Source organism: Toxoplasma gondii, chromosome XII, assembly GCF_000006565.2.
Source record: "Toxoplasma gondii ME49 chromosome XII, whole genome shotgun sequence".
Lineage (NCBI taxonomy): Eukaryota > Apicomplexa > Conoidasida > Eucoccidiorida > Sarcocystidae > Toxoplasma > Toxoplasma gondii.
This window is the reverse complement of record NC_031480.1, coordinates 2519876-2542571: the sequence shown is the minus strand read 5'-3', so window position 1 is coordinate 2542571 and position 22696 is coordinate 2519876. Positions and strand designations below refer to the sequence as shown.

Genomic DNA, 22696 nt, shown 5'->3' with positions numbered 1-22696 from the left:
AGGTTTTTGGCTGCGGCAGATGCTCAAAAGAGCCCGAGTGCCTTCTGCCTTGTGATATCGTTCCCTTGCTTGCGCAGACAAGCCAAAAACGTTTTACCTGTTGCCTGTTCCAGCTCTCGCGTGCCTGTGTAGAAGCGCACGAAAGCTGTTTTCTCACTTGATTCGACACCGCTCTGCTCGAGCTTCCGCTCCACTTCTCCTTCCCTCAGATCCCCGCATTCGACTGTCACTACGGCGCTGTGAAGACGCTCGCGGCTGCTCCCCTCCAGCCCCCGCCGGCCGCGTACGAGGCGGCAGTCGCCCGCGCACGCGCGACAGGTGTACGTACAGCTGAAGCTGGGCAGCTTGCTGCGGTCGCGGCGGAGAAAGCCGCGTTCGCCGCCTCGCGTACAGAGCCGATGAAGCGGCTGGAGTTTCCAGAGGCCGAGATGGCAGCGGTGAATGCCGACGAGGTGCGAGACGAAGCAGGCGAGGCCGCCCGCCGTTCGCAGCGAGCTGTAGATACACTCGACACACGGGTGGCCGTCGTGAAAGCCTTCGAGGCCGAGCTGCTTCTCCTCGCAGGGTCTCGCGGAGGCACGTGGGCGAAGTTTATTGTCAACGCAGAAGCGCTTGCATGTGCAGCGGCGGCGGAGTTCGACAAGCTGAGGGAGAAGGTCAGGGAGAAGAGCGAGGAAAGGCGAAGGCGCAAAGCAGAGAGAGAGGAGAAGGAGAGGACATTCGCGCGGCAAGCAGCTGAAGAATATGGGGAGGATCAGGAAGATCGGCATGCAATCGCAGAACAGAGAGGCATAGAGAAGGACGCAGGCAACAAGGAGAGAGATGCGCTGGCGGAAGACTCGAAGAACAACAGACCAGGAGAGACGCGCAAGTAGGGTGACAGCAGTGAGGCGCAAAACAGGAAGCAGTCCTGGGGGTCCCCCAGATGCTTTGTTTACTGTTTGCTAAGTTTTCCATTCGCTCCTTTATGTTGACGAAACTTGTTCCAGGAATGAGTTTCGAGTGTGTCGCTTACCGTTTTTTCTTCAGCCTCTCAGCAGACCTCTCTGTTAGTTGGTGCGTAGACGCGATCCTCTTTCCCCGGGAGCTTTGCTCGGCGTCGCAGGCCGCCGCATTCCAGCGCGAAGGTGACGAAGAAGATGTGTGTCGCGCCCACAGAGCGCCGACCGCAGAGACCGTGATTCGAGGCGCGGAGACGCTCTCAGAGGGAAGAGCCGAACTGGAGGAACACCGGGGGAAAGGCATCGCCTCAGAGCAGGCTCTGAATTTGGGGGAGCGAGATGCATTTTCCGTTAAGGAGGAAGTTAGACAACCTGCCGCACTGCGCCCAAGTGAAGAGACACCGCACAGGGTCCCGGACGCCCATGCAGGGCCTCGGCGTCCTCCAGGGGGTTCCTTTGCCTCTCCGGCTTCTGCGCTGCTGCCTGAGTCGCCTTCGACAATCGAGGGAGAGGAAAAAGTCTCTTCGTTCCCTGCCGCTGTCTCCTCGGCGGCTGTCGCGTATGTGGCCAAAGCGGAGATCGCAGCTCAGGAGGCTCTCGCGAAAGCAGAAGAAGAAGAGAGGGAGAGGCGACGAAAGGTGCAAGAACAAGCAGAGGCTGCAGATAAATGGAGAGACATAACCGAGGCCAAGGGACTGTCCGTACAGGTGAGGCAGGTAACTCAAGAAATGTCATCGCTCGAGCGAGAGGGAGGAAGAAAGAGAAACAGAGAGATAAAGAGACAAAAAAAAGATGATGCGGATTGAATACGCAGCCACAGAGACTTCGTGACCGTGCACAGATGACAGTGACGGATTCACATGTTAGGGTCGGGCTTCTGTTCTTGGACGACTGAAGGTTTTGAGGGAGAATACGAGTCGCTCTTTCTTTCTTAGTCCTTTCAAAGCCATGCAGTCTGCGTACCGTGCGACTGGTGTATGTACAGGTGCAGGGGGGATCATGCACATGCATGTAAACATCAACATTAGGTCTCAGGTTCAAGCGCATTCACAGTGCCTCGGAGCGTCTGCGTTTTCGGGGACTTGCCTGATCTCCGGTTGCTCGCGGCTAAAGGCCTTCTCCTCCGCGACGCCTATCGTTTTGTATGCTGATGCGAACTCTGACTTCCCATACTTGCATATATATATATATATATATACTATGCACACATATATGTAAATATATACATATACCTACATATACATGTATATAAGTATATATTTAAATGTATTTACGTATATCAGTTTTGGTGCACTGATTGAGTGGGTGGAGCTCTGTGAAAGCGTAGGAAGAAACAATCAGAGTTTCTCAGTGGCATGACAAGAGCGGAGAAATCGCCGCATGACAAGACGATCTTTTCATAACCGTCATATTGTTGGCTGCGTTCCGCTTCGCAGCAACTCGAGGCTCACTTGCGACAGGCGAGACTCCTGCGAGAGGCAGAGCAGAAGAAGGCACAAATGAAGGCGAGGATCGGCGAGCTCCGGAGGCAATACGCTGTACGTACACCCGCCTCAGCTCCTCGCTTGAGCCGAGATTCACCCATCCACTGCCTTTTGTGTTCAAAACGCCCCAGTTTATTTTGTGATGTGGCAAGCAGTGCACGTTTCTTCTAGACCTATATTTGTATTTTGAATTCGGGCAAATTTGCATATGCCTGTACATATACATGTTGATATACACACGTGAATTCGTATGTATACATAGAGGCAGAGAGACGCTGTATTTTTGGAGAGAGGGAGAGACATATTTGCGCGTATATATACATACATATATATATATATATGTAGATGTAGGTAACTCCACGGATAACTCTATTGACGCGTGTGTCTATGTGGAGATGTCTGCCTGGGGGAAATTTAGTTACCTCACCTGTCTGGCGTCGCGATCAAGTGTTGCGTTCCTGCTGACATTACCTGAAGACAGCGAGGATGCCCAGGCACTGTACAGACACCTGAACGACTGTGGAATGCTGATGGCGTGCAAGGCGCTGCGGGAGAGAATGAAAAGCCTTCCATCTTCTGCCGAGGGAGATGAAGAATCAATGCTCGCAGATCCCGCGTTCCTAAAGGCTTACAAGGAGGAACTTTCGAAGGCGATCGAAGCCGAGAGGGAAAAAGGAAATGCGCAGCTCAAGGTCGCAGCAATCGGTCTCAGAAAACTCGTTGTACGCTCCGCACAGAAACAGAAAATGCGAAACATTCCACCACATGCACTTCCCACTAAGCACTGTAACACACCTATATATATATATATATAGAGAGAGAGAGAGAGAGAGAGAGGAGGAGACATATATAGATGACCCATGAGGCTGTGGATGTACACAGTTAAAACGTATACTTGCTTATGATCATATTTATGACATAGAGACACAGGCACGCCAACATGTTCATATACGCATATATATATATATATATATATATATATATATATATATAAACAGACAGATAGAGAGGTGTTGGTATTCGTGTGTAGCTACACCTTTGGAGTGGGAGCGTACAAGGTGGAAACAGTATCTCCAAGCTTTTGCTGTGTGGAGCGTAAGCAGCATGCGTCGCCCTATAGTAGGTCTTCATATGCATGCAGTTCTTTGTCAACCTATATATATATATATATATATATATATATATATATATTTATGTATAACGACTTGTATAGATCTACGCATGCATATTAATGCGAGGGTATGTATAGACACGGCAACTCAAGGTGCACTTCCATATGGCATATATTTATTTGCATGCATGTAGATAGCTTTATGTTCAAGACGAGACTTTTCTTTCTTCAATTCGCGCAGTTCGTTTGGGATTCGCTTTCTCTTTCCGTCTCCTGTTTTACTTAGACGCGATTTACTGCAAACCTCAGTGGGACGAAGGTGGAGTCCTTTCTCAGCCCTACGACTCTTCGGACTCTGCCGTGTCTCCAACAAAGGCCGTTCTCTCTGGTAGCGAAAGCGAAGAAATGGAAAGGAGGATCACTACCGCAGAAATCAGGCAACAAAGCAAACGAGCACGCAATGTACCGAGAGAGTGCAACACAGAGGCACTCAGATCGATCACACTATGCGTCTCTTGGGTATCCAAGCAGTCAGCCGTCGCCTTGGTGTCTTCATTCAGAATTGCTTTGGGCTCTGTGCCTCGCATGTTTGGGGTCTTTCTGCAATTTCGGTTTTTTTAAGATGCAAGACCTCGTCTCGGCCTTTCTCGCTTCTCTCCCTTCCTTCTCCCTGTCATTCCTGCGTTCCCCTTTTCCTCCCGTGAATCATCTGGACGTTTCGCGAGTTCCTCCGTTCTTCTCTGCGTTCGTTCTTCCTGATATCTTTTTTGCTGTTCCTGGTTCTCTTGGACTGATGTTGCGTAGCCTCCAGAACCGCCTGGCGTTTTCCCTTTTCTTACTTTCGTCTTCTCTTGCTTCGTCCTCACTTTTTCGGTGTTTCCTCCTTTTCTTGTCTCTTCTCTCACTTCTGCTTCTCTTCCTCTTGTTTCTTTCCTCTTTCCTCCTCTAGTCGTTTGTGTCTGACTTCTCCTCCATGTTTTCCATTCTTCCTCCCCTCGTTCTCCTGCGTTGTCTTTTCTTCCTTCGGCTCTTCCCCCTTCTTCTCTTCTTCTTGGTATCCTCCTTATCTTAGTCACAGGGAATCCGTTTTCCTTGTTTCTTCCTCTGGTTCCGTCTCTGCCTCCTGTCGCTTTCTCTCCGATTGACTCTGGCTCTCGTTCGCTTCTTCGCCGACGTCTTGTGTTGTTGCTGCCGCAATGAAAGTAGCTTCTGTATCTTTACACCTCGGTCGAGACACGCAGTGAGCTTGGTAGACACAAAGGCTTTTACCAGCGTCTCCAGACCTACGCAAGCGACAAAACGGCCGTCGCCTTCTTCTTGCGACTCTCCACGAATAGGCCGATCGGATTCTTGCCGGCCTGACACCTTGTGACCGTTCGTCGTGCCGCAGCACAATCTAGCTGTACCCTGGGGAACTTCATAATCTGGAGAAACCTGATGTTTAGTCGATTCTCTTTGAGCAGTCACGACCCCGTTCATCGGGACGCCCTGCCAGCGAAATGGCACTTGAATGCGGCAAAAAATGGCGGGCACTCAAGCACCCTTCTAGCAACCATCCGACCGCATGTGGAGACATCTCTCAACATCGTAGGATGTTGACATTCACCGCAGTCGCTGGTTGTACCACGTAGTGCACTGTCCTGTCCGACTCGGATTCTCTCAGGAATATTCAGACGCTCTTCCATCGCCTCACGAAACCGCTCAGGCGTCTCGAAGCTCGCCAAGCCCAAGCGAAGCTCCTCCTGCCTTGGAGGGTGGAGTTACGACCAGAGCAGAAGTCCCCTTTAGAGCGACAAAGCCTGCTGAAACCAACAACTCGAGTCTCCCAGCCATGCGTCCCAACGAAGGAACGCGAAAAAAAGCGCTCAAAGAAACTAGGACAACTGTGTCACACGACCGTGACAACGATGCCGACGGTCAGCTTTTCTCCCATATAGCCCTGCCTCTCTTTCGTCCTAAAATATCCAAGTATAGATGCATACTCGGCTGTATGCTTGCACTGTGTATATCTATCTATCAATCTATATCTATATCTATATATATATATATATATATAACTCTCTCTCTCTCTCTATATATATATATAGGCATGTTAGTAGGATAAGTTGTGTCTTCTGCGTCATGGCCTGGGGTGCAATACTTAACTGTGAACGCGCTTTGGCTTTAGGGCGCTGGGGTTTCCACCACTCCCTGCCTATTTCTGTAAAGTGTATGGCGCTTCACCAGCATTTTCGAGACAGCTGAGGTTTGCGCGTGGAGCCTTATTCGTGTGGGGTCGCGCGAGAAACCTGTTCGACTGAACGCGTCACGTTCAGCAGGTCGGAGGCGACGCTGTCTCCGAGAGACGCCTGTGTCCACACTTGGGCGTTCACTTTCTCCGCAGGGGAGCAGCCGTCTTCCTTCCTGGCCGAGGCGACTTCGGCTGTGCGACGCTCAATGGTTTCCGAAGAAACGCGGATATCGCTGCGAGCACAGGTGCAGCAGCAAACGGTCCTGCTTCTGCAGGCGCGCCTCGCAGGCCGCTTGGGTCCTGGGGACGGAAGAGCCGAGCGCCTGCATGCAAATCCACCCTGCGAGCAGTCCACAGGTGTGCGCATGCCCCTAGGGGGGGTGAAGCTGATGGAGCCTCAGACGCGACCGGAGACCCCCGCTCGGCGCGAAGACGCTTCGGAATTGCCCAATCCGCTGAGCGCCGAGGCCGCCAGTCTCAAGGGACGAACAGTTGAGAACACAGTGCCGGACGAACGCAGAGAGAAGTCAGAAACGCGAACCAGCGAAGAAACAAGAATCGCGGAGCACGCAGCCGAGGAAAGCCACGGTGCGTTTCAGAAGCGCCAGCGAAAAACAATCCCTCTCAGCTCCTCCTAGTAAACCGCGAAATCCTACACAGGCAATCGCACAAACAGTACAGAAAGGAAAAACACACCTCTTCTCTCAACACCTCCATGAACATCCTTATGCATGCATTCATATGCATATTGATTTATACACGAATACACAAATACGTGTATATATATATATATATATATATATAGGTAAATATGCACTTGTGTCATGTGTGACTCTGCGTACAAGTAAGTGAGCGCGTAGGTCCCGATGTAGGTGGAAGAGAGAGTCGCAGGTAACAGATGGAAAACGCACTTGTGGATGTCGGTTTCTCTCCCGTTTATCATTCCGAAGCTCTAGCGGTGTCGCCTGCGATTCATCTCTCGCCTCTGAGTATTGACGAAGTCAGCGTGGGTGTGTGTCTCTTGTCTTGCTCCTTCGCTGTCTCGTAGAAACCGCGCCAGATCGCCTATGCTGTTCCCCGCTCTTCCATATTTCTATCGTATTCCGGTTTATAATCTTTCTAGGACCTTCCTTGACCTCCCATCCAGTTGCGCCTCTGTGGGTCTTGATGTCTGAGGCTTGCTTTCTCTCCTGAGGTCTCTGCTGATCGCCAACCGTTCTCTCTCTCTCCTTCGAGGCTTCTCACGTTCCGGCTACTTCTCACCTTTGGCTGTCTGTCCAGCTGCAGCTCGGGAGGGGCGCAGGGCCGAGCGGCAGAGAGAGCGCGAGCGGCTCTTGGCCGCGAAGCCAGACGCGAGTTACGAGGACCCAACGGATCGACGAAGAATTGCGGAAGCCAGCGCCACCTTGGGAGTCCAGAGATTTAAAACTGACGACACATTCGCTGTTGAAAGCATGTGCGAACTACGAATCAACCTCACGGTCCTTCTGATTTATTCGCAGATTCCATGCAGGAACTCTACACACACACTCCTATCAGCATATGTCAACATCTACTTAATCTCGGCCGATATCCATATCCAATGAAGCTAGGACGCACATTCCCATGAATACACTGATTCTGGCAAGCAGACCTATGCATATATATATATATATATATATATATATATATTAATGTATATATTTATATCTATATATATATATATATATATATAATGTATATATATATATATGTATATCTATATTAATGTATATATATATATATATATATATATATATATATATATATCTATATATATATATATTAATGTATATATGTATATATATTAATGTATACACTTATATATATATATATATATATATATATATTAACGTATATATTTATATATATATATATATATATATATATATATAAATATTAATGTATATATTTATATATATATATATATTAATGTATATACTTATATATATATATATATAAATGTATATATATATATATATATACACTTATACATATATATGCATATATATACATATTCCTGTTACGGGATTCACATCGAGTCCCGAAAGTGTTGGTGTCGCTTTGTCACTTTCGATCTTCAGCATCTGCTTCAGTTACGAACGACCCCCTCCCTCTGGGGTTTCCTTGTCTCCCTCTTATTCTCGTTTGCTTGGTACCTTTCTCGTTTTCTATCCTGCTTCCTAAGTTTTTCACCTGATCTCTCCGTTTCTCCTTCTCCCCTTTTCTCTCTCTATCTCTACCTCCCTTTCCTTCTCTTTTCCTCTTCATTCTCTCCTTTTCTTATTCGCTCTCTCCTTCTCCCCTTCTCTCCACCTATTTCAATTTTTCCCTCTTTACCGTTTGTCTCTCAATTCCTCTCTTCACCCCTACTTCTCTATTTCTCTTTTCACTTCTTCTTCTACATGCCTCCTTTTCGCTGCTTCGCTCTTCCTCTTGTCGTCTCCCTCTTTTCCTCTCTTGTGGCCGTCTTCTCTCTTACTTCCTTTTTCCTTCGATCTTCCTCTCTTCACCTCTTCCTCTCTCTTTCTGTCTCTTTCTCTCTTCTTCTCTTCTTCACTCTTTCTCTCTCCCAGAGCCGCCCCTGGATATTCGCCTTCCTCTACCTCGCGCCCATGCTTCCTCTTCTGCGTTTCACTCCTGTCTTTGTTGCTCTGCCGCTGGCGTTGCAGGGTGACAGCAGGCACGAAGAGAGAGGAAATTCGTCGGCTACTTCGTTTTGTTCAAGAACGCGTGATGAGATTCAACATGCAAGTCTATTCGCTGGCGCGTCTCCGAGACGAGGTGAGGGAGCGCCTGAGCGCTGGGGTGTACGTACTCTGTGCCAGTTTACGGGAACTGCATGCGGCCGAGGCAGAGAAGGCAAAGCTGGGCAGGCGCAGAGAAGGCGGAGGCGAGACTGACGAGTGCAGCCCAGAAACTGCGGAGAAAGAGCCGGAAGAGACTGAGAGTCGATCACGCATCCTCAGAGTTGGAGAGTATGTTCTCGCGACTGTTGAGACGCTCTTGGGGGCGACCAGCGGCGGCGGAGATGAACAGTCGAGGAAGGCTGAGTTGGCTGAGAAACGCCAGAGCGAGAAGGCGGAAGAGCCCAAAGACGACGATCTGAGCCTGGCATTCCCAGAGTGCACGATGACGCGCCTGACCAAAGAGGACCTTCTGTAAGTTCACGGAGAAGCAAAGGGTAAAATACGACGGCGGCCAACGTGCGAAACGCGCAGCAAAGTCCTAGAGTAACGCGCAGCTCTGAGAACAGAGAGACAGAAGCGGGAAGGGTCGACACACGGCATGACGGTTCGGGATATGACGAAAGTTGAAACAACGGAGATTGTAGAGGTAGAAGCAGAGGCGCCACAGAAAAAATATGGTTAGGGACAGGAATGTGGAGACAATGGAAGGAAGTGTGAAACACGAGGAGAACGGTATGAAGCAGAAATAGACAGAGAGATAAGAAGTAGACAGATTGGTAGATCAACATTCATATACACATGAATGTACAAAGAAGTATAGGGTGGTATTGAGTTTCACAGTTGCACGGATCTAATTCATTCACTCATATTTACAAGTATACCGAAATAAATAAGCAAGTATATATATATATATATATAGATAGATATAGATAGATAGATATGGATATGTTGGCTTAGCCATATATACATGCATGCATGTACGGGGAAGGGGTAGACTGAACATCCGGAGAAACGGAGTTGGCGTACGAGGGCGGAACAACAAAAAGGACAAATGATCAGTGTAGGGACGCTCAAGACGCTTCCGCAGGGATGGAAGCGTTTGATGAAACACGAGGGAGAAAAGGCTTTTGTGATGTTTCTACAAGCAACAGGAAAGGGAGAAGGCATAGATTTGGGGAAAGGAAGAAAGGAGCATAACGGAGAAGCACAAGGAGGCAAGGCCATTAGACAGTGAAAGAGAAAAGAGTCAGACGATGAACTGATTGGCAGCTTGACTGGATGCTCAGCAGCTTGTTTCTGTTATTTCAGTGTATCCTTCTCTCTCCTCTCTCCTTCTCTCTCCTCTCGCCTTCTGGTTGCTTCTTTCTGTATTCCGCCTCGTTCTCTCTGGCTTGAGTCCCTGTTTTTGCTGCTATTGTGCGCTCTCTGCCTCATTGTTCATATCCACTTCTCTGCCCCTGCTTCTGCTGCTTCTGCTGCTTCTGCTTCTCCCCACTGTTTCCTCTCTCTCTCTTATTCTCGGCTTTTTGGTCTTCTGTTTCACGCTGTTCTTCTCTGTCTCGCTTGCTCTTTGTTCTCCCCGTTGTCGTTTACTATCTTACGCTTTGTTCGTCGCTTCCTCTCTCACTCACTGCCCTTCTCTTTCTTTCGTATCCTCATACCCTTTGGTCCCCTGTTTCTCTCACGTTCTTGTCTTCCCTGTGTCTCCCGCGCACTCTCCGTTATATCTTCTTTGTCTCCTATTCTTTCTGTTTTCTCTCCCACTGCTTTCTCTTTTCGTTTTCGTTCTCCTTCCCAGACTGTTCCTTCGCAAGCAGCGTCCGTCCAGTCGCTGGGGAGGTTCGTCCGTCGCAGCGTCTGCTTCGCCTCCGGCAGCTGTGCGCGCAGAGTGGAAAGCAGACGACCTCCCCGCCCTCGTGGAAACGCTTCTTTCGGAAGGCGAAACAGTGACATTTCCTGGCCTGAAGGCTCTTCTAAGCGACCTCTACAGTAGCCGTCGATATGGCTTGCCGACCCGAGCAGGAGAGCAGCAATCGTCGGACCCCAGAAGACCTGCAGAGGAAATCCTAATCCCTGAAGTATCATCCGACCTTGCCAACGCAGGCGCGTCGTCTCGTTGGGGGTAAGACGGACAAGGCAAAGTAGAAATAAGTATCCTCTGGGAAACCTTTGAATCACCCGCGTCGTCAGGTTTCTGTGGCTCTGTATATCAAGCAAAGAAACGAGGTGAACCGTCGTTTTCAGCGACTGAAAACCTTTTGAATTGCCTGGATATGTGCTTCTGCTTCATCCGTCGACACGTAGCCGCACGTGCAGCTCCGAGTGAAGCTTCGAGCAGAAACTGAAATGTTTCGTATCACCGTCTGAGGCTTAGGACAGCGTCGAAGTCGCGTTGCATTGAGGACCTGTTCCGTAGAATTCCAGGGCAGAGCACACGAGAGGGAATCGACTGCTCACCTGTAGGGATACAGCCCGTGGAGCGTTTAGCTGGTTTGACTGCCGGAAGTCCTTTGATAACGGGGCTGAAGATTTTCGTGAAAGACAGAAAGTCGGAGTAGTGTCTTCGGCTTGCTCCTCCGCAGAGTCCTTCTCATGCCAGGAAGGCTCTCAGCTCCTTCGTTCACTTCGTCAGTGCAGCAATACACAGAGGGAAGCGAAGGACGGGAGACGAAGAAGAATAGAGGGGAGAAGGAAGAAGTACGCGACACGAGAAAAAAGAAAAAAATGGTCAGAAAAGAGAAGAAAACGAGAGCAGCCAGGGGAGGAAGAGAGAACTGAGAAAGAAAGAAACAAAAAAAGGAAATAGCGACCGACGCGGACATGCGGAGAAAACTCGACTCTGATTGTCCGGCCGCCAGCAGAGTTAACAGGCGCCAGCGCGAGTATGAAAATTCGAAAGGCGGAGGCAAAGAAAAGGTTTCTTCTCCAAGAGCGAAATGCGAACTGTGTTCCACTTTCGACCGACTCCCTTTCGTCTCGGTAGCCTGCTCTTTTCTCGCCTTGTCTTTGTCATGCGGCACCGATGTTGACACCGAGGCGAAAACAAAGCGTTCTTTCTTTCCGCAGGCGGGCAGGAAGGAGGGAGCACCGTGCGAGGCCGCTCACTCAAACGGAGGCCGAAGAGCTGCGTTTGCTGTTGGGCGAAGCGCAGAGAAGGTCAGAATCACACCGAGAAGAGGCGAGCTCGAAGCGCGGAAGAAGCGCGGCCTTCGCACGCGGCATGAGGAATGATCTGACGAAGGAGGAACTCACGGCGGCTTGCTTGCGATTCCAGAGCGCGGCGAGACGCTCCCAACCAACAGAGACTCGGAGCGACGCACTGGCGCTTCAGATTCGGCACCTGCTGGAGAGAGTAAGATAGTCCAAAGAGAAGCGACAGAAGCAGAGACAGACAAGCCACCATGGAGCGGGAGAAGGGAGCGCAGCACGGAGCATGGGGCAGAAACCGAAGAGGCAGAAGAACAGGAAAGCACAGCAAATGCAGAGGAAGAAACAGAAGAGGAGAAAAACTGAAGACGAAGAACCGATGGTGTGGGGCCAGTGTTGTCACAGGCTCCAGCGAAGGCAGGGAGGAAAGTCAGGTGAACCTCAAGGAGGGAAGGCGGAAACCAGAGAACCTAGGAACCGGGAGGAAGCCCAGAGGCTGTCTAAGGATCAGAGAAGCGTGCAAGTTTCAAGAACCGTTCGTGACGCTTTCAAAACTTGGAACGTTTTCCTCCGTTTACTCGCTCACCAAACAAAAACGGAAAACACCGAAGAAGCCACAACACTTGGAGCGACAGAGAAAGCAGAGGAAACAACATGCACAGAACGAAAACGCTCGAGAGACGAACCGACGACCGACAAGGCTCTCCCTTCCGTAACGAGGGAAAACAGACATGAATGCGTGTACATGCTTAGCCCCATCTATACGGCGATAAAGACACAGATCACTGACGTGAGGTAGATAGATACAGAGAGAAACCGCGAAAGAAAATGCAGCGATAGAGAGACGCTAATACGTGTAAGTATATATATATATATATATATATATATATATATATATGCGTATATATGTATATGGGGAGAGAGAGGGTGGCAGAGAGAGGAGGATCGAAAAAAGGGAAACAGAGCGAGAGTGAGAGCTGCAGAGACAGATGGAGCAAGACAGGTGTATACAGATATATTCGTTTCGAGAGAGAGAACGATACACAGTGGTAGGTACATAGATAAGTAGAGAGAGAGATGAGCACCTTCTTCAGCGTGGGTGACCCAGGGCAAGCCACCCCTGGAGAAGGAAGGAATGAAGTTGTCGATCCATCACGAGCGTCAGAAATGCCGTTTTCTTCGCTACGTTTTGCCGACGTTCAGATGTGCACAGAATTGGTGGAGTTCGACGAGAAGCTTTCTCGTTTGCACGCAGAACGAGGCGGCCTCTTGGAGCTCTCGAAGCTCGCAGATTTGCAGCACCTTGTACGCCTCTTTTCTTTTTTCATTCAGTGGAAGAAGAAGGACGAGGCTGTAAATGCCGAGACTCGCTATTCTTTAACGTCCTACTTTTCCCCAAAGTTCCGTCGCGTCGTCTCGTCTCTGCTGTCTTTTTCTTGTCTTGCAAAACGCATCATGACCGCTGGTCTTCGCTGAGGCAGTGGCTTGCAGTTCTTCTTCTTATCTCTTTCGTTTGATCATATGGTTCGATATGTCGCGTTCCTTTTCGCCATTTTCCACGTTTCTTCTCCCGTCCTCTCTCTCCTCTGTATCTTTGCTTTTCTCTCCATTTGATTCCTGTTATCCCTCTGCATCCCTCACGTTTGCCATCTCTTTCCGTTCTTCACATTCTCGGGTGTTCGCGTTCGGCGTTTCTCTCATTTCGTCACTTCCCTGTCCACTCTTTCTCTCTCTGTATCTCCCTTGTTTCTCTTCCTTATTTCTCTCTCTTTCTCTCCTTCCCCCCTCGCGTTCTCTTCGCTACGTCTCCCAGCCTCTTTCCTTCCTTCCTCTCGTTCTCAGTTTCGCTTTCTCCCAGCCTCTTTCCTTCCTTCCTCTCGTTCTCAGTTTCGCTTTCTCCCAGCCCCTTTCCTTCCTTCCTCTCATTCTCAGTTTCTCTTTCTCCCAGCCTCTTTCCTTCCTTCCTCTCGTTCCTCTCGTTCCCTTCGCTCTTTCTCTCAGGCTCTGTCCTTCCTTCCTCTCGTTCTCCACTTATCTTCTCCCAGACTCTCTCTTTTTCATTCTGTGTGCCTCGCCGGCTTTCCGTCTCTCTCTGAGCGCTTCTCGCTGTCCACGCACTGCCTCTTCTGTTTAGGTGTTCCTCGACGAACTCGCTCTGTTGGATCTGATGGAAGAAGAAGACAATCGTCTTCAGGAGAAACTTCGAGACGAAAACCGCGACCTGGAGGCAGTGCGGCGGCGACTCGCCTGGATAGACGAAGAAGTCCTCGAAAAGCAGGGAGCCCTCGCCGAATGCTCTGTGAGTCTGGGATGCGAAAGTGTAGCTTTTGTGTAACTTTTCTTCTCCAGTTTCGTCCCTTGCGATCCGCAGGCGTCTGCGCGTCTGCACGCGAGCCTAAGCATGGAAGCAGCATCCCCAATAAGTCAGAGGATGGCTCACGGTATGCTGTTCCCCTCGTGACCGCGCTCAGCAGCTTCTCCGTCCCTCTTCTCTGCTCAGCTGTGAACGAAGCCAGTGCCAAGAGCTGCAGCCTGAAGAGCCTTGCGGCGCTGCCATGTATGGACATGTATTGAGTGTGAACGCTCACCACTGACGCGTGGACACCCGATGTCCAGGATCTGCGGTGTTCTCTTTTACAAAGTTCGCGTCCTCTGTGGCGGCTTGTGGTCTCTTACGAGACGAAAAGGAATACGCACCGTGTATCGCTACGCTCCCTACAAGACAGAAAAGGAATGCATGCTCTCGTCCGTTTCCGTAGAAAAACCAGGACATGGTCCAAAAAAAGTTCTTCTTCTCGGACAGAGACTGTGAGTGCTCGCCAGCTGGGTCTCTAGGAGGCGACAGGCGAAATGCGAGACCTCGCGTTCCACATCGCTTTGGTGTCTGCAACTTTTGAGGTCTCTCAAATGCACTGGCACAGACCAAGCTCTCTTCTCAAGCGAGCTCTGCGCCAAGAGAGACGCAGCGCTGGTGGGCGAGGAAGCGCTCTGTGCCTCGAACTAGGACGTCCGCATGCGTCTTCATTGAACCTTTTCGAGCAAAGTGTCTCTCCAGCTCCCCGGTACACACTGCTCAACAGGTTACGCAAGCAGCAAAGTCCAGTGGCGTCCCTATACTGGAGCTCGTTTCCCTGCAGCGTGCAGTTCCGACGCCGAACGCAAAATGGACAGACGGGGATGTGCCGGGACTGTTTTGCTTGGACAGGCGACAGACGAAGTGATAAAACAGCAACTCGCGGACCTGCTCGGTCCCAAGAATTCCTTCACCCCCCAACTCCTGCAGCTCTTCAACCGAAAGGTACGCCGAGAAAAGAGACAGAAGAGGCAATCTTTCCGAGGGAACCTGGAGGAAGGCGAAACGGAAGCAGAGAGAGGGAGATTAGAGAAGAAGGAGACAGACACTTCCAGGGGCAAACGAAGCAGAGGGAACTTGCAGACAAAGAGGAGACGGAGAAGAGGGAGGTCCGGAAAGACATGTCCGGCACAGATAGGGGACTTCGAAAAAAGAAAAAGGAATTCGAGAGACAGAGCCACACATTGGAATAGAGAGAGACGTCAGCGGAAGCGGAACAAAGGACGAAAAGGACTCACAGAGAGAGACAAGAGGAGAGACACAGATACGGAAAGAGACACATATAGACAGCGAGGAAAGATGAAGCAGAGCGCACAGAGACGCAGAGGACTCGAGGTCGGAGCTGACATGCAGAATGGAAGGGACTCGACGACAAGCAGACGAGAACTCTAAAGTTGTGCCGGGAGGGCTCCTGCAGGCACAGCGAAGGAAAACGAAGCACTCAGATCCGAAAAGAAGTTCAGAGCAGAGAGAGAAGAAGGAGATACAGTGAGAGACGCTGAGAGAGGAGAACGAAAGGATCCAGGCTGCATCGCAGCTGAGCGATCTCACAGGACTACCCAAGGAGTTCGTGACCAGACAAACACCATCCAAACAGCCTTCATGACGCACACAGGCTTCTCTCTGGGATCCAGTGGCATTCACGAAGCTCCCCACTTTTCGTGTGTCTTCTGAACTGTGTTTCCGTCTCAACGGTTTTCTTTCTTTGTCTCAAACTCGCCTTCTCGAACCCCCAAGCCGCTCCTTTCTTTGCGTGCGTCTCCAAGGTCAAGAAGGCGAGACGTCCGGTGGCAGCCAGCGTTGAGGAGGACGAAGAGGAAGACGAAGACTTTCGACAACTCGGTGAGGAGAGCATGCGAGGAGCCGCTTACTATTGATGTCTCTCTCTCTGGCCGCGAGTGCTCCAACAGCGAACAGAGAACTAAAACCGCGTCTCCAACGTGTGTAACTCTCACCGTTCGACGAAGTCTTATCGCTAGCTGACCTGGGGAAAAATCGAAACAGTTCGATTTCACCAACCGGTGGGGAACCGCATTTCCTCAATATCCCGAACAGTAGATCTTCACTCAGCAATGACACGGAAACCTCCCATCCTACACCGGACCCCTTCAGCCACTCATATATATATATATATAAGTATATATAGATAGAGATATATATGTACAGAGAGAGAAGCAGATATGCATGTGAGAGAATCACATGGGTGTCCGTGGTGATAGAAGCCTCAGGGTTTGGCTCACTTGACGAAAATGGTCCTTTCCTTTTCCCTGGCTTGCACGCAGCCGTGAGATTGCCCATGTTTTCCAGTTTCCGCGGAAAAAATGGTTGTGAGAACTCTTCTACCACACCCGGGACTCGTCGCCATCCGGACAGGAATATTTAGAGGGTGTCTCCACTAGGTCTTGTGTGGCCAGAACTCGATTTCCGCGCTCTTGGTTTTGTTCATTCTCTCTCGCGTGTGTGTCTCTGGTAGCATTTCTGTCTTGAGCGTGGAAGCGAAGTATTGGTAACGGTGAGACGCACTTGAATAGCCTAACAGCCAAGAAGAACAAGTTGCGCCTCGTGACTCTAGGCCCTATGCTTGTTTCCAGATGACGAAGACGAAGACGACGATGACGACGATCTCGAGGAAGACGCAGCCCCTCCCGGATGCGACATGCAACTCTACGAAAATGTGCTTGAGCTGAGGTTCGTGGGCGTCTCTCGGAGATATTTTTCTCTACAGCAAACACTCGCTATGGGTGACACCGAAGACAGCGGGTGTCGACTTAAACTTCGTTATCTTCTGTTTTCATAAGAGTCTATTTCTGTTTCCTTTTTCCGCGCCGCATGCCTCTGCCTCCTTCGTGTATCCTCTGCTTCGTCTGTATCCTCTGCCGTTGCTTTTCGTCGAGGTCTTCCTTTCCGCTTTACTTCTCTTTCCTCTGCTTCCCCCTTTCTTCACTTCTCTCTCTTCCTCCACGTTTCTCCCCTTACTTCGTGGTCCTCCTCTGCTACTTCTTCTTGCTTCTTCTACTTCTCTGGCTTTCATTCAGTTTCGCGACCTTTCTTCTTCCTTGCGCTCCGCTTCCGTTGGCTGGGACCTGCTCAGCGCGTCGAGCGCCACTCTCTCTTTTCCTGCCGGACCTCGAGAGGGTCTGATCTTTCTCTGTGTTGTTGTGTCTCCTTTTGCATTGCAATCGTGTTTTGACAAGTTTCGCTGCTCAATCTCTGGCGCATGCGCATCCTGTTTGTGCTACGCGGTTTTTCGTTTTGGTGCATGCACTCTTCCTAGGGATATAAAACTCGAGACTGAGATGAAGGCGACGGCGCTGAAGAAGGAGTTTGAAGAGCTGAAGAAGGTGAGGCGCGTTCGCGCTCGCGGCACACTCTCCCCGCCTCCCTTATCTCGGTACAATCACATGGGAATGGACTGATGTTGAGAGAGATGGCACTACCAAGGAGACTCGTCGATGAGCGCCGAAAGTTACTCGTTCGCGTTTCAGGTTACTTGTGCCATCTATTTGGAGAACGGAGTCTGGTAGAACTTCCGAAAGTGATTGATACGCAAATTCACCGGCACCGATTAATCTAGAGAGGCACCGACAGTTGTTCGGCGTAAAACGCACTACTCCAGTTATTCAGCAGGGTCCAGGTAGCGGCTACCCCACTGCTGATAGTGCCTCGAAAAGCATAAACAGTTTTCTCGCGCTCTGTTACGAGACTCGACTGATTCGTCGCAACACTGCACAGATAGCAGAGCTCGATTCACACTCCACAATTCTGGACTGCCCCCCTGAATTGCCAGGCCAACCAACAGCCGCTATGTCTTTTTGAGTCACGAGTCCTTCTCTCTTCTCCAGAGAAGACGGGGGCCGATTCTAGCAGCACGGTAATCTCGAGAGGTGAGCCTCTATCGAGGCTCACTCGTTGCAGAGGCAGTGTTGGCGGCAGTGTCGCCCTGTAACGAAACGTAGCCACTGATCAACGCCTCACTCACTCGCTTTTCGTTCTCCCCTTTCCGGCGTCTCTCATCTGTCGCGGGTCTCTTGGACTCTCTCTGTTTCTGTTGCCTCTCGGACTGCTGTTTCCTCTTCCCGTGCGTTCGGCTCTTCGTCTCTTCGCGGACGCAGGAGCAGGTGAAACAGACGGGGCTGGAGAAAGTGCATGCAGAGCGGGTGCAACAAACGCAGAAAGATATCCAAAAATACCAGAGAGAAAAACAACAGCGAGCGAATCAAATTCGACAGATCGTCCCCGTGACTGCCTCTCAGGTACGCACGCACCGGCTCCGAACGTCCGCAGGCGCGCCTTGTTGGGCGCGCGAAATCGGAAATAAAGTGACATCACAGCAAAACAAATAAGGATGGAAGGAAACAAAAGGGCAGTAGTTCAAGGAGGGTCGCAGTGACCTCTTAGTTTCTCCACAGTATTCTCATTCACAAATGCTGTGACACCACATACACTCTTTCCCCCCAACATCGGCATCTCTCTGTACGTCGATAAACATATACGCAGATGTACGCGCAAATGTTCATATACGGATGTACGCACCTGAACATATATATATATATATATATATATCTGTGCGTCAAGGTTAAGAGATGTACAGAGCATTCGACATAGGTATACATGTGTATGGGCATAAATGCATATACAAGTGTGCGCGTAGATGTGCATATGTTAAACAGTGTTTGCACATGAATATAGACCCATATATGTACCGTTGTATCTCGATATACAAATGTACAAGACTGCAAGCATTTGCATACAAGTGGAGATCCTTGCGTGTCTTATCCTCCCTTCGACGTTGGGCATGTCCACTTGCAGTCTCCGAATGCTTACACGCGTCTGCGACCTGGAGGAGATACAGCGACTTTAAAACGCCCACGAGATTCCAGTTGTTCCACGAAGCTGGATCCACACGCATTCATCGTTCTGTGTCTGAGAAACCGAGACGGCGATGACGCGTTCGCTTTTTCGGGACACAAAACTCTTCACTTTCCTGTCCTTTTGCTGCATCCATCCCCCTGCCCCACGGAGGAGCCGGAAAGTTCTCTCTTTCACTTTCTCAACTTTTTTCACCCGCTGTCTCTGCCAGATCCAGTGTCTGTACACCGAAGACTTGCCTGAGCAGGAAGACATGACTCCACCTGCTATCCGGCTTCCGGCTGACTTGAAAAACGAAGTTGTTTTCACTCGGTCTGCATTCGCCAGGCTCCGCCAAAGGTGAGCGCCAAGGCAACATGAAGACGAGCAAAAAAAGGGGAGGCCACAGAAATCGGTTCGGTATTTTCGTCGTTGCAAATCGACGTCGACGTCCTTCGATCTGGTTTATCTATGCACAGCTCAACGGTTAGATGCCTGTCCGTGTGACCTGAACCTTCAAAAGGAGTTTGCGTCCCCTTTGCGTCCCCCGGGAGAGTTGGATCAGGATATATAGACGACTGTCTGTCTATGTGTGCGTGCATGCATCTACATCTCTATAAAACTGTATGTGAAAGTTATTGCAGCCAGCCTTGGAACATTTGTGTGGGTACGTTTCGCACCTACGAGCCGTTCGCGGCGGAGCTTCAGGAGTGGGGTCCTTTTCTACTTCTCTCTTTGTGTCTCCATACGTCCTGCAGGATCAAAGACCTACGCGTTGAAACAGAAGCTGCGCGCGCGGAGTATCGTGACCTCACTCGCAGCTTTGCGGTCTCTCAGCGAGAAAAGAAGCAGGTGACGTCTACGACAGGCTTCCACGTTGGGTTTCCTCCTACAGATTTGCCCTTCACTGGTTTCTCCGTGTAAATGAATCTTCTTTTTCACACCCTTCGCAGAACGCATGCGCATGCATATATCTACGCAAAAGTATACATCTGCACGGACACACGTATACACATGTGGGTACGTTCTTCCAAAGAGATGAAGATCTGCCTTCGTCCTGCCTTCGCGGTCCACGTCTTACGGCGGAACCAGCATATCGTTTCTCACGTTGCAGATCTCGGTTTCGCCTATAAAACGTCTGCATGGAGGGAGGCGCATAGAAGCCTGCTGTACACCTGGCATAGGCCGACTTTCTTTGTCGCCGATGTCTCACTGCAGTGTCGACTCTGTTGATACCTTTGAGTTTATAATATGTCATTTCCTACTTAGTAGTGTGGTGACTCCATTCCGCTGCTTCCATCTGGGTCAGTCCCCAGAGTCGAGAACGTATGCTGTCTAGTCGTTCAACGTAGTGGAGCTTCGTCGTGTATGTTAAGTTCATCACATAGGTTTCATTGTTGCAGGCACTACTTCATCGACATGTTGATGATGTAAATCCTGACAACTCAAAACTGCATGCATGTCCCAAGTTGATTTGCATGCCTTTCTAGTGTGGGCTTTGACCTCTCTCCTGCTTAGTCAAAGCAAGTGATCGTTTCCGTCATGCCTTCCAGTCGCTACTCCACATTCTCTCCTTTCTCTTTCTGCTTTCTCTCGACAGACCATGAAAGTGATTGAACAGCTAAAGCAGAAATTCGAAAATGTGCAACTTCTTCGATTCGGCGCGGGCGTTTCCCTGGAACAACTGGAGAGGGCCGCCGCCGCAGTAGCAGCAGAGAAGGAACAAAAACTGAACAGAGAAAGTATGGAAGACAAAGGCCCCGCCACTCTTGAGGCACAGGTGCGGGTCCCGTCGTAAAAACAAGAAAAAAGAAGAGAAAAAGAGGAAACATAGCCTGACACACCAGTTGCATGCATCGAACGGATTCGAAATACAGGGGGGAAGCGTTTTAGGCTTTACGCCAACGTTCTAACCGCAAGTTATCAGCAAGAGGGGAAACGCACAGCACAGAAGCTAAACCGAGGAGGAGCAGCTCCCTTGTTTTTCCATATGTGAATTTACACGGAGTCTCTAGAGGAGTTGGTTATTTGTAGACTTATTCCTCTGCGGACGCTTCTGTGGAGAGCAAGAAAAAAGTCATGTTACAAAGAAAAAGAACTGTGACTAGTTGGGCGTTTCGTAGAGTGACAAGCTGTGCTGTCCATTTATCGTGAACATCGGTATCGCCTGTTCGAGAGATCCGACGCGGGAGACAGCACCAGAGAACGAACGGTTTTTTGTAGGCGCGATTGGTTCTTGTCAGACTTGTCGACTCTCAGGTTATCGCTGAGAAGCGAAAAACAATCGAAGAACTCTCTTCAACGCGAGCAGCTCTTCTTCAACAGAATACAAAACTGCTGAAAACTGTGGCTAGCCTGAAAGCATCCGACATCCTTCTCCGCCAATCTCTCGACAATGGGGGCGGCACAACAGCCACCGCCGTACGACTCGAATTAACGATGCGCATTCAGACTTCTATGAATATTTATAAATGGACACAGGTTCATCTACTGCCAGAGAGTTAAGTAGTTGCATATATATATATATATATATATATATATATATATATATATATATACGTTTGAAAACGTGCTCTTTCACAGTTAAACATACAACTAGCTATACACGCACAAACGTATACACCCTTACAGATGTACACAGATATACATGTCTGTGTTATGCTTGAACAGTTACCAAGCGTAGTTTTGTAAGCGTCGCTGCACTCACACGATCTTCTGCAGCAACAGGAAACTTTATGCGTGACTTTAGCAGTGCCATATGAAGAGAATTATGCATCACCCAACATGCATCTGCACGCATGCTAATAGAGAGTTCCCGCTTGTGGTGTCCATGGCTCCCTGTTCTCCCTCTCCTCTATGTTTCGTGGCTTCTGCTGGAACGGCTCTTAAACTGCATGAGCGTTTGCAACCTCTCCACATCAGCGTCTTCTCAAGGGCAGTTGTCGTCGCTTTCAAGGTTCCCAGTCCTTTGCTGGCTACTTGGTTTCGAGGTTCCCCGCATGGTCTAGTCAAGATTTATTTTGGGTGCATGCAGCTGAATAAAGACGGCCTCACCGACGTGCACAGAGCCCGAAAAGCGGCGAAGCTGAAGGAGGTTCTGAAGCTGCAGGTTAAGGAAATTGAAACATTGAAAAAGGAAATCGGTCTCTTCAAACTGAAAGGTACAAATAATAGGCAGATGCTGGCCAGCGAGAATTCGCGTGGAAAAACTGGCAGCACAGTCCAACAGTAATTTAACTCACAAGCCTATTTATATACAAACATATGCGTATGTACAAGTAGAGTGAGGCACCTGATCTGGGGCGGGATACCCAGGTATGTATATTGGTGTACGAATGTGAATGTAAAAAATGTATCTAAACGTATATATATATATATATATATATATAATATATATATATGTATATATATATATATGTATATATATATATATATATATATTTGGTGTCTCTGCCATGGCGTGTGTTGTGGCATTCCTCTAGCTGCTTGTTCTGTACTGCTGTGCGTCTATGCTACGTTGTGATGGACAAAGTTTAAATGTCGAGATCTCTTCGAACATGAGAAAAATCAGGTCTCCCTACGGCGCCTCTCAGAACCTTCTGTTTGCGCCTAGGAGCCCACATCGATCCTACGGTGCTGTATGGACAGAGGCAGCCGTATTTCAATCGCGTTCGCTGTGAAGGAGGGGAAGACAACGACGAGGCTAAATCCAAGTAGGAGCATTGTCTCTTGTGGGAGGACCGGGTGTTGCGCGAAAAGGTGCAGCCGAGAACGAACCGATATGGCAAGCGCAGGGCTTGGAAACCACGTACGACATTGAGGGAGCGAATGAACGACAAAACTTGTTAGTTTTCGCGATCCAGAGGAACAGGCA

At 49.6% G+C, this 22696-nt stretch overlaps 2 protein-coding genes across 2 annotated transcripts; one reads left to right on the top strand and one right to left on the bottom strand.

The window, feature by feature from the left end:
• Positions 1-23: 23 nt before the first annotated feature.
• On the bottom strand, positions 24-5548 carry TGME49_245748 (hypothetical protein; the record flags this gene model as incomplete). Its single annotated transcript, XM_018780760.1, has 7 exons — positions 3058-5548; positions 2853-2896; positions 2393-2529; positions 2028-2073; positions 1323-1598; positions 1016-1261; positions 24-495 (listed from the first exon to the last, which is right to left on the bottom strand). The coding sequence occupies exons 1-7, from the start codon at positions 3190-3192 to the stop codon at positions 24-26; spliced, it is 1356 nt and encodes a 451-aa protein (XP_018634898.1). The 5' UTR covers positions 3193-5548.
• Positions 5549-5972: 424 nt separating this feature from the next.
• Positions 5973-22539, top strand: TGME49_245746 (hypothetical protein; the record flags this gene model as incomplete). The annotated part of the gene is made up of 17 exons (XM_018780759.1): positions 5973-6354; positions 7048-7222; positions 8613-8945; positions 11541-11826; positions 12825-12926; positions 13756-13920; positions 14827-14919; positions 15741-15816; positions 16566-16662; positions 17249-17315; positions 18087-18227; positions 19055-19182; positions 19581-19674; positions 20423-20602; positions 21082-21243; positions 21857-21983; positions 22436-22539. 17 exons carry the CDS (start codon positions 5973-5975, stop codon positions 22537-22539), a joined length of 2712 nt encoding a protein of 903 aa, XP_018634897.1.
• Between the last annotated feature and the right edge of the window lie 157 nt (positions 22540-22696).